The sequence below is a fragment of the Podarcis liolepis genome (assembly GCF_965112155.1).
Source record: "Podarcis liolepis genome assembly, chromosome: 1".
Taxonomy (NCBI): Eukaryota; Metazoa; Chordata; class Lepidosauria; order Squamata; family Lacertidae; genus Podarcis; species Podarcis liolepis.
Genome location: NC_139554.1, coordinates 3578289 through 3592248, shown reverse-complemented (window position 1 = coordinate 3592248; position 13960 = coordinate 3578289). Strand labels below are relative to the sequence as shown.

At 47.6% G+C, this 13960-nt stretch overlaps 1 protein-coding gene across 4 annotated transcripts in view; it reads left to right on the top strand.

The window, feature by feature from the left end:
- Positions 1–13960, top strand: part of CDKL1 (cyclin dependent kinase like 1) — a 37705-nt gene continuing 23745 nt past the window's right edge. Inside the window, exons 1-3 of one of the 4 annotated variants that reach the window (XM_083515846.1) lie at positions 1–68; positions 882–1018; positions 4752–5006. In XM_083515846.1, the coding sequence (XP_083371972.1) occupies positions 4839–5006 (168 nt within the window). In that variant the 5' untranslated portion in view covers positions 1–68; positions 882–1018; positions 4752–4838. Of the gene's footprint in view, positions 77–856; positions 1019–4751; positions 5007–13960 lie in introns of all 4 variants that reach the window. The other 3 variants (XM_083515847.1, XM_083515845.1, XM_083515848.1) reach the window with 3 other exon arrangements.

Genomic DNA, 13960 nt, shown 5'->3' with positions numbered 1-13960 from the left:
CGGACAGAGCGAGAGGCGGCGGCGGCGAGAGGAGGAGCGCGCGGAGCTGGCGGCGGAGGCAGCTGCAGGCAAGAGAGTCGGGAGGGAGGGAGGCGGGGGGGGGGAGAGAAAGAGCAAGGGGTCCTCTGAGCGCGTGCAGAGTGCCCAGCACCGGAGGGTTGCGCCAGCCCCAGGCGGCATGCCGCTCTCCTCCCAAACTGCGCTCAGATGCTCCTCTGCGCTCTTGCAGGGCGGCTGGCTGCATCGGAGCCGACTTCTAGGTCCCTTTGCCACCCCCCAAATAAAATATTTGAAAGTGGTGCCCCCCTAAGTTGATAGGCACCTTTCAGATGATGTGCGTGTACTGCATCTTGTGATTATGTGGGACGGAGCTTACCTGCCCCTACCTAATATATTACTCAGGTTGGCACCGCTAGCTGCCCGGAGGGGAGAGTGCCCCTGGGCATGTGCAGAGGGCCCTTTAGCGTGGGGACACTTTTCCTGCTCCAGGAGGAACTACCAAGCTGCTTCAGAGGGTGTGCCAGGAGAGCCTCTGCCCGCCTCTTGGCTGGCAACAAGGGAGGTGGTCCCAGCAGAAGGGGCCTGGGGGTCTGCCTTTTCTCCTTCTGCCCTTTTGCCCCTTCCCGGTGGCGGCGCAGGGTTCCCGCTGCGGGCGATGCCCTTCTCACCTCCTGTGCTCCCAAGGAGGCTCCTTCCTTCTGCAGACAAGGAAAGTGATCCACGAAACAGGATCCTGCCCGCCTCCTTTCTAAGAAGAGGCCCTTGGGGGTTTGCTGCTGATCTTGAAGCTGCCCGCAGAGCCTGCCCTGGCAACCTGCCTTCCCCCAAAGGGCCTGAATTAAATTTTAATTTCCAGACGGGCCTTCCTTCCGCAGGAGGAGGAGGAGGAGGAAGCTGGCCTGAAGATGCAGAGGCGGCTGGAGCCGCCCCAGAGATCGGCTTTGGCTGAAGCCACCGGCTCCTTGGCTTTGCGCTGACGACATCCGCGCCACCTTCGCCACAGGGTGCTTTCTCCCAAGTAAGTCCATCTGTGCCCGGTGGCACTTATGCCAGAGCAAATGTGTGGGCCGTTGCTGGCTTAGAGGCACGACTGGCTTCTTGTGGTGCTGGAAAACCTGCTGGGAGCTGCAAGGATTCTTGTGGCCCAAAAGTGAAAATCCCAAGAATTCCCAATCCTAATGGAGTGGCAGACGAAATTATTCAAGTATATTGAATTGGCAAAAATGAGTTATAAAATTCGAGACCAAAAAGTGACAAAGTTTGAGGAGGAATGGAGTAAATTTGTCATGTCTATACGAAATAACTGTAGAAGTTTAAAAACTGTAGCAGGGCTAACATAAATCTTGTGATGTATATAGAATGTAATTAAGAATCTGCAGGGATGGATGTAAATTGGGAAAACCGAAGCAGGGAAGGAGGGAAGTCCGGGCGCGAAATTGCACAGGGTAAATAAGAAGCTAAAAAAGATTGAATGTTAAAGTTTAAGTTTTATTTAATTTTGTGGTTTTTTTGAAAATCAATAAAAAAGTGTAACCTGAAACCCTGCTGGGAAACAGCCTACAGTGCTAGATGCTCAGGTGCACTATATGAATTACCGTCGGCAACAGGGCCAGAATTAGGTTCAATGCAGCCCTCAGCTCCTGAAGATAATGGGGCCCTTTATATGTCCAGCTGTCCTTTGCCAACAACAAATTGTCACTGTTGTGGTTTTTTTGTGTGTGTTGAATATATGCTATATGGTCATTTATGGACCTCATAGGTATCTCAAGCCATTTGCCCATGTTGCCCTGCGACCAGTCCATGCAGAATGTAGGCACCCTGTATATAGAAAGGAGGAAAGCAGTGATATTTTAGGGAGCAGGCTAGCAGGCGGGGCCCATGACTTGCATCACAGGAGCCTACACAACACAAAACACTGTTGCTGGATGTAGGTTTTATTTTATTTGTTTTTTATCTTGTATTTTGGAAATGTACATCCAGGGGTTTTTTTTCCATTGAATTTTTTTGTGGGCCCCCAACAGAGTGGGGCCCTAAGCTAGAGCTTGTCTAGCTTATACAGTGGTACCTCGGGTTACATATGCTTCAGGTTACAGACTCCGCTAACCCAGAAATATTACCTCGGGTTAAGAACTTTGCTTCAGGATGAGAACCGAAATCACATAGCAGCGGTGGGAGGCCCCATTAGCTAAAGTGGTGCTTCAGGTTAAGAACAGTTTCAGGTTAAGAACGGACCTCCAGAACGAATTAAGTTCTTAAACGAATATGTAAATCCGGCACTGGCCGGCAATGAGATCTCCTTGATAACTAAACAAACGATTACTCCGTCTTTCCACCTGGCGCTTTTGCAAACAGAACAGGATTCGGAAAGCAAATAACCTTCTTCTCATCTCTTAACAGCAGCCTGGGGTTGTATTGCCAAATTCTGGAAGTCTTAATAATTTGGACTGTTTGGCAAATCACCCTCCGGGAAGTGATGTACTGATTCACAAACTAAGAGCTTAAATGGCTGTTTTTTAAATACATGGCATGATTTTATTTCTTACTCAAATATTGAGGCAGCTGGTCATTCAGTGCCATCAGTACATGCAAATGTCTGGCTCATTTAAGACTATAGAGAAACCTTATTCTCAGTAATGATGGCATTCACAGGTGGAGATAACTTATTTATATTTATTATTTGTAAGGGGAATCTTTGTGTAAGTTAATACTTTATTATTCCATTAGAGCTGTGCTGTGTCTTTGAACTGTTGTCCTTCCAGGCAGTGACACATTATGGTTTAAATTTTCAATTATTTGCTTTATTTATTTGTGTTATGTTTGCACTTTTTTGTTAACAAATCAGTAATATATCTACATATTTAAAATGAATGGCCTTTGGCAATCTTAACTTCACTTAAAACAATTTGAAAATGTAGAACAACACTATGACGCCATTACTGTGGAGACTTCATTTTATTTTTCAGTTTTTCAAATTAACAATAATCATCATCAAATACCATTGCATACATAGTTGTTTAGACCAGTGTTTCCCAAACGTTTTTGGGCAACGGCACACCTGTTAGCCGGAAAAAAATCTCGCGGCACACCACCATTAAAGCCCCGCCCCGTGACGTCAGCGCGCAGCGTCACGCCGGGAGGGACGCACAAAAGCGAAAGTTTTTTCCCTCCCCCTTGCCGGGGTGGGAGGAGGCAGCAGAGCGAGGGCAGCTGAGGCGGCGGCGGCGATAGCGGGCGGAGGAGGGGGCGGCGGCGGGAGTTGCTGCTGCTGTTGTTGCTGCTGCTGCCCGGACATGCCGGCCTCCTCCTCCTCCGCTGTCTCGCGCTCCTCCCTTTTGCGCGCGCTGCCCCGCCGCTCGGCACCACCACCGCGGAGCCGCCCCCGGCTCGACGCGGATCCTCGCCGCCGCCGCCGCCTCTCACCGCCCGACTCGCCCGCCTCCCTCCCACGGCACACCAGCCGGTGTCTCACGGCACACTAGTGTGCCGCGGAACACCGGTTGGGAAACACTGGTTTAGACTTCCCTCCTCCCCTTCTTTGGTTCCCTATACAAACATTTTAAAAACTTCATCTCCTCCTTAACTCCTTTTACTTATCACTCTCTATATTTCTTCCAAAATCACCTTTAAACTGCTAGATTTTAAATTAATCCTGCTAAGGTACTTAATTGTTTACAGTTTTAGATAGTCCAAATATCTCCCCCATTCTTTGTCTAAAAACTCTTTCTTCTTGATTTCTGAATCTTCCCGTAAGTTTTGACATTTTTGTGGAGTCCATTAACTTCGCCATTCTTCCTTTGGAAGACTTCATGGGTAACACAAATGACTAGGTCTCCTTGCTCCAGGGAGCGCACAGAGTGTAAATTTTGTCAGAGGAGTGAGATTTGAAGAGGAGGGTTTAACCAGACAAATGCAGCTGTGTATTAAGCTGAGTTTCTGTAGCTCAGCTTACCCCAGTCTGGATCTCCCCAGATGTTTTGATCTACATCCCCCATCAGGTTCAGGGTTGGCGAGAGTTGTACTGTACTCCAGAACATCAATAATAATAATAATAATAATAATAATAATAATAATAATAATAATAATTTATTATACCCTGCCCATCTGGCTGGGTTTCCCCAGCCCCTCTGGGCGGCTTCCAACAGAATATTAAAATACAATACAGTGGTGCCTCACAAGACGAAAATAATTTGTTCCGCGAGTCTTTTCGTCTTGCGATGTTTTTCGTCTTGCGAAGCACGGTCCGTCGCAACTGCGCCTCTTCAAGCGGCTTTAAAAAAAAAGCGCAAGACGTTTTCGCCTTGCGAAGCAAGCCAATAGGGAAATTCGTCTAGCGAAGCAACTCAAAAACGGAAAACCCTTTCGTCTAGCGAGTTTTTCGTCTTGCGAGGCATTCGTCTTGCAGGGCACCACTGTAATCTATTAAACATTAAAAGCTTCCCTAAACAGGGCTGCCTTCAGAAATCTCCTAAAAGTCTGGCAGGTTTGTAAACACTGTTGTATATATAATGAGTCCAGTTAAAAAGAAAGGCGTTGTTAAAAGAATTCCCTACTCCTTCTAATCTGTATCGCACCTCCAGGACCCCGTCCATTTGCAAAAAAGAAAAAGGCACCAAAATGGATTTTGCATGATCACAGAATGATGGAGAGGGTCTGCTATAATCTGTGTTCAACTCCTGTTTTCCTATGAACTCTAAAGTTTCTGCAGCTTCTCACAGAGTGTTTTCCGTTGTGGTTTGCTCTCGTTTTTACAGGTTGAAGACGTCTCTGGTCGTCTGAAGGATTCAGATACCCAAAAGGATAAATTAATTGCTGGAGGGTATTTCCGTTTCATATTTGCAATGGAGAAATACGAAAAGATCAGCAAGATTGGCGAAGGCTCCTACGGGGTGGTGTTCAAGTGCCGGAACAGGGACACAGGTCAGATTGTGGCCATCAAGAAGTTTCTGGAATCGGAAGACGATCCCGTTATCAAAAAAATTGCCCTTCGGGAGATCCGCATGTTAAAGGTAACTTCGTCAGAATCCCGTTGGGAATCCAGTTAAATGAGGGGCTGCCTACAGATTCATTTTCCCACAAATTAAATAATGTTATTCTTTTTAACCGATCTTATTGACCGAATGATTTTAAGATCAAAAAAGAAGACGAAATCATCAGCACATCACAGCATAGGTATATTCCCTAATACGCTAACTTTTGTGGAGCTTTGTTTGGTTAGAGATCTCCCCTGGGAAATTTGGGCCGGTGCAAAATTCAAAGCATGCCTGTGCTTTGGTTCTCAGAATCTTTTGGAACCTGCAAAGATCTGATAGATTGGACTAATGCAATGCGCTCTACGTGGGGCTACCTTTGAAGGTGACCCGGAAACTACAACTAATCCAGAATGCGGCAGCTAGACTGGGGACTGGGAGCGGCCGCCAAGACCATATAACACTGGTCCTGAAATACCTACATTGGCTCCCAGTACGTTTCCGAGCACAATTCAAAGTGTTGGTGCTGACCTTTAAAGCCCTAAAGGGCCTCGGTCCAGTATACCTGAAGGAGCGTCTCCATCCCCATCGTTCTGCCCAGACACTGAGGTCTAGCGCCGAGGGCCTTCTGGGGGTTCCCTCCCTGCGAGAAGCCAAGTTACAGGGAACCAGGCAGAGGGCCTTCTCAGTAGTGGTGCCCGCCCTGTGGAACGCCCTCCCACCAGATGTCAAAGAGATAAACAACTACCTGACATTTAGAAGACATCTGAAGGCAGCCCTGTTCAGGGAAGTTTTTAATGTGTGACATTTTAGTGTATTTTTCGTCTTTGTTGGAAGCCGCCCAGAGTGGCTGGGGAAACCCAGCCAGATGGGCAGGGTACAAATAATAAATTATTATTATTATTATTATTAAATGCAAACCATATCAAATCACTTTCCCATCCCTAATCACGGCATCCCTGCCTGCTGTCCTTCCTTCCTGGCAAACTGGGAGAAGCTTGCTAGTTTGAGAGTTGGCGTCAGAAGCTGCCATTGGCCAAACATTGGGTCTGGCAAATGGTGACTGGTGTGGCCACCCCATTCTGCCCACCCAGCTTTTGCGCAGTTTCTGCTGCGCAGGAGAACTTCCCCGGGGGTGTTCACCTTGAAGATCCGATCTCCCTCTAGCCCAGGCTTAGCCAACCCGGCGCCCTCGCACTACAACCTCCTTCATCAGCCCCTCACAGCATCTTTCCTTTTTTTGCATTTTATTTATTTATTAACATTCTTATATTACAGCAGTAAACGTCGTCATATTACATTACAGGACTGACTATAATATAATTTTCAACATGTGTCAGAGCTGCTCCCAGATCCTAGCTCACAGAGGATCACGCTAGCCAGCGTTCACTTTATAAAAGTCTTTATTGAGTTACAGTTTCCATTTCCAAGCTGCCGCGTGCAGCTCTACGTCTTATAAGCTAGACCGGCGAAGCTCCGTCTGAGTCCCCGCCCCCTGTACACCAACTTAATACCCTAGCCTTACTCCACCTTTTCCGCCTGACCGTTCTTCTCTGGGTCCCTCTGCCCCCCGGGGTCTCTTCCTTCCTGGACTCTTCTGACGCTGACCCCCCGGACCCTCCTGTCTCCTTGCGTCGGGCTTTAGGACCTGGCTCCCTTTCCGAGCTGCTTACTGCGCCGCCTTCCTGTGCATTTGAACTTGGCGCGCGCGCCCAACCTTCCACTTTCCGCTTGACCGTTTCTTCGCTCCCCGATGGAGGTGTGGCCACTCCTGATTCATGCCCTCCCCCCTGCTGCGAGCTGTCGGAGCTCGATACCTGGCGCCTTTCCTCCCCACTGCGCTCTGTTGGGGGATGCTGGCCCCGATTTCCAACTGCTGCCCTCTGAACCCCCTCTGGACCCTTCTTCCTGGGGTGTCCCCCTAGGCTCCCCCCTTGCCCTGGCCACTGGTGCTCCTTTCTGTGAATCTTCTGATTCACTGGAAAGACTCGGAGATCTCGGGTCGTCGTCATCACTCATCTTTTCTTCGGACTCCTCCCCCTCGCTCTCTGTTTCCTCCCTTGCCCTCGCCTCTGCTCCTGAACCCCTGACAACATGTATACAAAAATTATATACACATTTTATATACCTAGAAAGAAAATGAAACAAAAGAAAAGAAAGAACAAAGGAAAAAAACAAAAACAAATTTTTCCAAAAATCATATACATACCAACACACTAGACTTCCTGTTTTTCCCATTGTATATTCCTTTTTTACAAATGAATGTACTCTTATTATTGTACATTTCTTTACATATTATCTAATACATTCCTATATCATTAGGTGCTCTTAGTCTTCTTTCTCAACTCAGTCTCACTCCAACGTCAATCAAATGCTAGCATAGATAGCGAACCTTTACTGTATTTTTGAACGTATGTTTTATATCTATCCCACTTTTCCATAATTTTTTGTTTTGAATTGCCTCTCGGGGTATTTGTTAACTGCACCATTTCAGCAAATTCTTGGAGCTTGTAATGCCAGTCTGTTATTGTCGGGGCTTCTTGTTCCTTCCACCCCTTTGCCACCAGAGTCCGAGCTGTGCCCGTTGCACATAAGAGCCCCTGGCAGCATCAATGCTGGCTGATTTGGCCTGTAAGGACATATCCCACATCCCGGCTTTGTCTCAGGGTAGTGTTCTGAGCTTAAGGGATGTGAGAGCTGAATGCAGCCATTGCTGTTTCCCCCCTTGCTAAGGATATATTTCCCGTCTCCCCTCTTTGTTCTGAACGGTTTTAAAGTCTAGCTTGGTGTCCCAGGGTGCAGGAATGCGTCACCTAGGAAACATTAGGGGGGTGCCTGGGGGCGGCTTTTCCTGGGAGACACTGGCCGAGCGCGCTAACTAAGCCATCTTACTCTGTGGCTCCTAATCTCTGGTTTCATCTTGGCGCATCTCCCAGAGCCCTTGGCATTCTCGCCCGCATTGTTGTAGGAACACAAGGAGCAGGCGGTGTGGTCTCCTTGGGCTGAATGGTCTGTGCTTTGCTCCCAGCAGGGAAGAATAAAATTGTAGAGTTGGAAAAGGGCCTCCCAGAGTTATCTAGTCCAACCCCCCAAAATGCAGGAATAGGCAGCTGTCCCTTACGGGGATCAAACCTGCAACCTTGGCGTTATCAGCGCCACGCTCTAACCAGCTGAGCTTTCCAGGCCCAGGTATCACCTTGGGCAGAGATTTCCCTGAACCGCAGTGTAATGTCCAGTAGGGGAACAGTCTAGCTAGAAGAGCTTTGTTTGCTCATTAATATTGTGAAATAATAATAATAATAGGGACGCGGGTGGCGCTGTGGGTTAAACCACAAAGCCTAGGGCTTGCCGATCAGAAGGTCGGCGGTTCGAATCCCCGTGACGGGGTGAACTCCCGTTGCTCAGTCCCTGCTCCTGCCAACCTAGCAGTTTGAAAGCACGTCAAAGTGCAAGTAGATAAATAGGTACCACTCCGGCGGGAAGGTAAACGGTGTTTCCGTGCGCTGCTCTGGTTCGCCAGAAGCGGCTTAGTCATGCTGGCCACATGACCTGGAAGGTGTACGTCGGCTCCCTTGGCCAATAAAGCGAGATGAGCTCTGCAACCCCAGAGTCAGGGGTCCCTTTACATAATAATAATAATAATAGTAATAATAATAATAATAATAATTTATTTATACCGATAAGAACAGAACACCAGCCCATCAGGCCCCTCTAAGTGAAGCATCCTGTTCTCACAGGGGCCACCCACAAGCGCACAAGAGCAACTCTCCCCCCCCGCCCCCGGGGTTTCCAGCAGCTAGTGTAGCCTTATTGGAGTTCACCGATTGGGTCTGCGTTGCTCCCAGACAGGAGGAAGGAAGTCAAATGACACCGAGGGTTGGTTCAGAGAAAGAGTTCTTTATTTTTGCTCTCCGGAACAGCAGAAAGGCACTTGCGAGGTCAGTCCACAGCAAGTCCAAAGAAATGAGGAATTTCATGCAGTATATATATCCTCCAGGCACCCTCTCCCCCTTCCCCAGGAATCCAGCCACGTCAGCCTATAGACGCAGGTTGACATCACAGATGTTCCTGCTCCGGTACTCTTAACCATAAAAGGGTATTCCTTCCTGTACTTCTGACCATAAAAGGGTATTCCTGTTCCTATTCTTATCTTGGAGCAAGAGGTCACCATCTCCAAGAACACACTCTGGCGCTGTTCCCGGACTAGGTCTGTGCGTCAGAGTGTGGTAAGATAAGACCCAGACATGTCATCCCTACTCCGCTGGAACAGCCAAGGTCATCCTTGCCGTCACAAACTGATAAAGGAGAGGGCTCTGAGCACTTGTTTCTACAGCCGGGTTTTTGTTTATACATTGACTCAGAGCTCGTTAATGGATTTTAGCTAAGGGAAAATAGGGATTTTGGTGCCCCTTTCAAACTGCCTGCACAGTCAGTTTTTGGGTTTGGGAAACCCATTCCTTCACTAGTATTCAGAACTCCCTCCTGTGGCAGAGAGTCCCACAGTTTAACTACGTGCTGCATGAAGAATGGGCTAGCTACCACTCTCTCCCTTTGTGCCCTGTGTCACAGGCGCAAGGCTAGTCAGTGACCCAGACTATGCAAATGGTAGCCTGCAAATTAAAACACATTCTGCATATTATTATTATTAATATTATTATTATTGGTGTTTGTTTATGCCACGTAACTTTGCCATAATGGTGTGAACACATTGATTTCCGCCAATCCTTGGACAAATTTGTAGATAGTTCCTGGGGAGTCACAGTGCTGTCTTGTTTCTGGGGCTTTCTATCAATGGTTCCCCCCACCTAAGTTTTTTGTTGTTCTTATGTTATTGTATTTTAATGCTTTGCTGGAAGCCAGCTAAAGTGGTTGGGGAAACCCAGCCAGATTGGTGGGGTATAAATGTATTATTATTATTATTATTATTATTATTATTATTATTATTTATTATTATTATCTGTAAGCCGCCTTGGGTCCCTGTCATGGAAAAAAGTGGGGTATAAATAAATATTTCATCATTTTAACAATAATTTCAAGCAAGAAGCTTTGCAATCAGAGCCTGTTGCTTTTTCATCAGCCTTGCACTCTTAAAAAAAAGGACCGTTCCTGACACGCTCTTCTGGCCTGCAGATGTCTGCGTAACCTTTATCTGCCGCATCAGAGTCGCGTTTCCTTGGTGCAAGATTTGTCGTGGGTGACGGCGGTTACCCACCGTGGGCTGTGCCTGCCATAAGTCTTCCGTATACAATACCCTGGCACCGAACTTGAGTCGCTGCCCATCAGCTAAGAGCTGGAGATTCGGCCGTTTGCAGGAATTTGCTTATTGTCAAAGCACAGAATTGTACAGCAGGAAGGGACCCCGAGGGTCATCCATCCCAACCCCCTGAAACGCATGTCGTACCCATCCAACCTCTTGCTTGATTGCATCAAAGTTCTATCCATTCCAGAGACACCTGAGGCCTGATAGAGCCCGGCAGAATGGAAATGTTTTCTGCAAGCATTTAAATGTTGGCACAGAAGGGGCTCGCTCAATCTCTAGTGGCAGGGGGTTCCACAGGACTGGGACAATAACCCTAAAGGCTCGGTTTCTTGTTATTGTCAAATGAGCCTCATCAGCTTGGGAAATGACCAAAGGTGCTCCTGCAGATGATCTCAAGGATTGAGCTGGGATAGAAGGGTTCGGGGGGGTCCCTGAGACACCCCGGTCCTAACCTGTTCTGGGCTTTGTAAATTAATACAAAAACCTTGAATCCGGCTTGGTAGTTAAGTGCATCAGCTAAGCCTGCCTTCCGCCAAACTGGGGTCAATATCAGATGTTGTTCCTTTTAATTAATTATTATTTAATCAATAATTTAATCAATAATTTAATTAATTATTAATCAAATAAATAATCAATTTAGTTATCAGTTTAATTATTAATTATTAAGTTGCTTATTAACCAAACTAACAATTTAATTCATTATTAATTTAATTAATTTGTTTCTACGTGCAAACAAAAGTAAAACCAGCACAGTATTTATGTATTTTTTAAGCAAATTATTCGCTGCGGAACTCACTCCCACTGGAGGCAGTGATGATCACCAACCTGGGTGGCTTTAAAAGAGGACGAGACAAATTCAGGGAGGAGAGGACTATTAATGGCTACGCTCTGCATCCAGAGTCAGAGGCAATGATTCCAGTTACAGATAGGTAGCCGTGTTGGTCTGCCATAGTCAAAATAAAAAAATTCCTTCCAGTAGCACCTTAAAGACCAACTAAGTAAGTTCTTGGTATGAGCTTTCGTGTGCATGCACACTTCTTCAGAGGCAATGATGTCACTGTTGCAGGAAACCCCAGGAGGAGAGAAGGGCTGCTCTTGTGTTTGGGTGCTGCTTGCGGGTTTCCCACTAGGGCAGTGAAATATACTCGGAGTCGAGAGTGGATTTCATGCTCTTTATTCAGCTCATAGGGGTGAGGAGGAATGAAAGTTCCCCCAAAGTATCTGCTTTATATACGTTATTTACACAAATGGCCCCACGTGATTGGCTAATTCCGGAATTCTCCTGTAGGCCAATCAGGTTGTGGATTCACTTCTACCTGGAGCTGGATTGGGTGGCTCCTGCAGACCAATCAGACTGCTGCATTTTGGATCCTATTCAACTCAGTACATAACAGGCAGCCTTTCTCAACCTGTGGGCCCCCAGATGTTGTTGAACTACAACTCCCATCACCCCTAGCTAGCAAGGCCAGAGCTCAGGGATGATGGGAGTTGTAGTCCAACAACATCTGGAGACCCACAGGCTGAGAATCAGTGCACCAGGGCATTTGGATGGCCACTGTGAGTACAGGATGCTGGACTCGATGGGTCATTGGCCCTGATCCAGCGGGTTCTCCTATGTTCTTAAGTTCAGCAGGAAGCTCTGGAACATGCGCTGACGGTATGAAACGGTGTGCCCACCCAAAAGCCTTTGCAGATGCCAATGGCATTGACTGTGTAGGACCATCCTTTGCACAAATAATAATTAATGCTTAATTTTTAAAAAGACTTTGGTGGTCCCCTTTGGCCGACCAGTTTGTGTGTCTTGGTGGAAACCAGCTTCCTTCGGTGGGAAACTTTGGTCCTCCAGATGTTGAGGAACTGGAATCCAGTGGCATCTCGTGGGCTAGAGATTCCTTTTCCCTAGTCTGCTGTCCCCAGTGCCCAAAACCCTCTTGCCGAAATAATAATAATAATAATAATAATAATAAATATTTATACCCCGCCCATCTGGCTGGGCCTCCCCAGCCACTCTGGGCAGCTTCCAACACAATATTAAAATACAATAGTCATTCAGATATTAAAAGCTTCCCTAAACAGGGCTGCCTTCAGATGTCTTCTAAAAGTTTGGTAGTTATTTTTCTCTTTGACATCTGGTGGGAGGGCGTTCCACAGGGCAGGTGCCACCACCGAGAAGGCCCTCTGCCTGGTTCCCTGCAACTTGGCTTCTCGCAATGAGGGAACCGCCAGAAGGCCCTCGGTGCTGGACCTCAGCGTCCGGGCAGAACGATGGGGGTGGAGACGCTCCTTCAGGTATACTGGACTGAGGCCGTTTACGGCTTTAAAGGTCAGCACCAACACTTTGAATTGTGCTCGGAAACATACTGGGAGCCAATGTAGTTATTTCAAGACTGGTGTTATGTGGTCCCGGCGGCCACTCCCAGTCACCAGTCTAGCTACCACATTCTGGATAAATTGCAGTTTCCGGGTCACCTTCAAAGGTAGCCCCACACGTTGACTGTGTAAGACCATCCTCAGCACAAATAATAATTAATGCTTGATTTTAAAGACTTTGGTGGTCCCCTTTGGCAGACCAGTTTGTGTGTCTTGGTGGAAACCAGCTTCCTTCGGTGGGAAACTTTGGCCCTCCAGATGTTGAGGAACTGGAATCCAGTGGCATCTCGTGGGCTAGAGATTCCTCTTCCCTGGTCTGCTGTCCCCAGTGCCCAAAACCCTTTTGCGGAAAGATGGGTGTGGGTCTCTAGAGCCTGTGGAGAAACCCAAAAGTGGCAGCGGCAGCAGCTCAGGCCAGGCTCCCGGGTGACAAATGCGCCTTCTGGCCATACACCCGTCGGTCAACAAAACGAGAAAGGCGATGGGGCCGAGTGGGGAACGTTTGCCAGCCTCCGCTCTGGGTTGGTTCCGGCAAGTGTGGGCTTGCTGCTCCGCCATCTCTCAGAAAACACCTTCTCAGTCAATAGTAACAGATTGTTTGTTTGAGAAGCGGAGAAGGCTGAGCAACGGAAGGGCTTGTCCGACATCTCGGGCGGCTGCACGTTCAGCAGGGGGAAACGGGATTCCTGATCAGTCATTTTTCAGCCGTGTAAATACTTGCAGGACAAAGGCCCCAGTGGCACACAGAAGCCCGGATCAGGGAGATTAAAGAGGCCCTGCTGTTTATCTTCCTTTTTTCTCCCTCTCTTTCTCTGTTTGAGATGCAAATGATGGGTTTTGAAATATATGGGAGGCAGGAGCGGAACAGCCCTTCTCCTCCTGGCTGTGATGTTTTTAGCAGCTCTGTGTTGAGCTGGGCATTAAAAGGGACTTTAAAGAGTTAGGATAATCAAAGCTGGGTTTCTGCAGCTGACAAAGGGAAAAGGCGTGTTTATTGGAGAATGGAGTTTGCAGGTGAGGAAGGGAAAAACTGATACATGAGAGAGGCCAGATTCATGGGAAATCATGCCCACGTTTAAAATGGAAAGATTTCACTTGTTCATTTCATTTTTCATTCATCCCATTTGTTGTATTTTTAGTCATTTAGTCGTGTCCGACTCTTCATGACCCCCTGGACCAGAGCACGCCAGGCACTCCTGTCTTCCACTGCCTCCCGCAGTTTGGTCAAACTCATGCTGGTTGTTTCAAGAACACTGTCCAACCATCTCATCCTCTGTCATCCCCTTCTCCTTGTGCCCTCAATCTTTCCCAACATCAGGGTCTTTTCCAGGGAGTCTTCTCTCCTCATGAGGTGGCCAAAGTC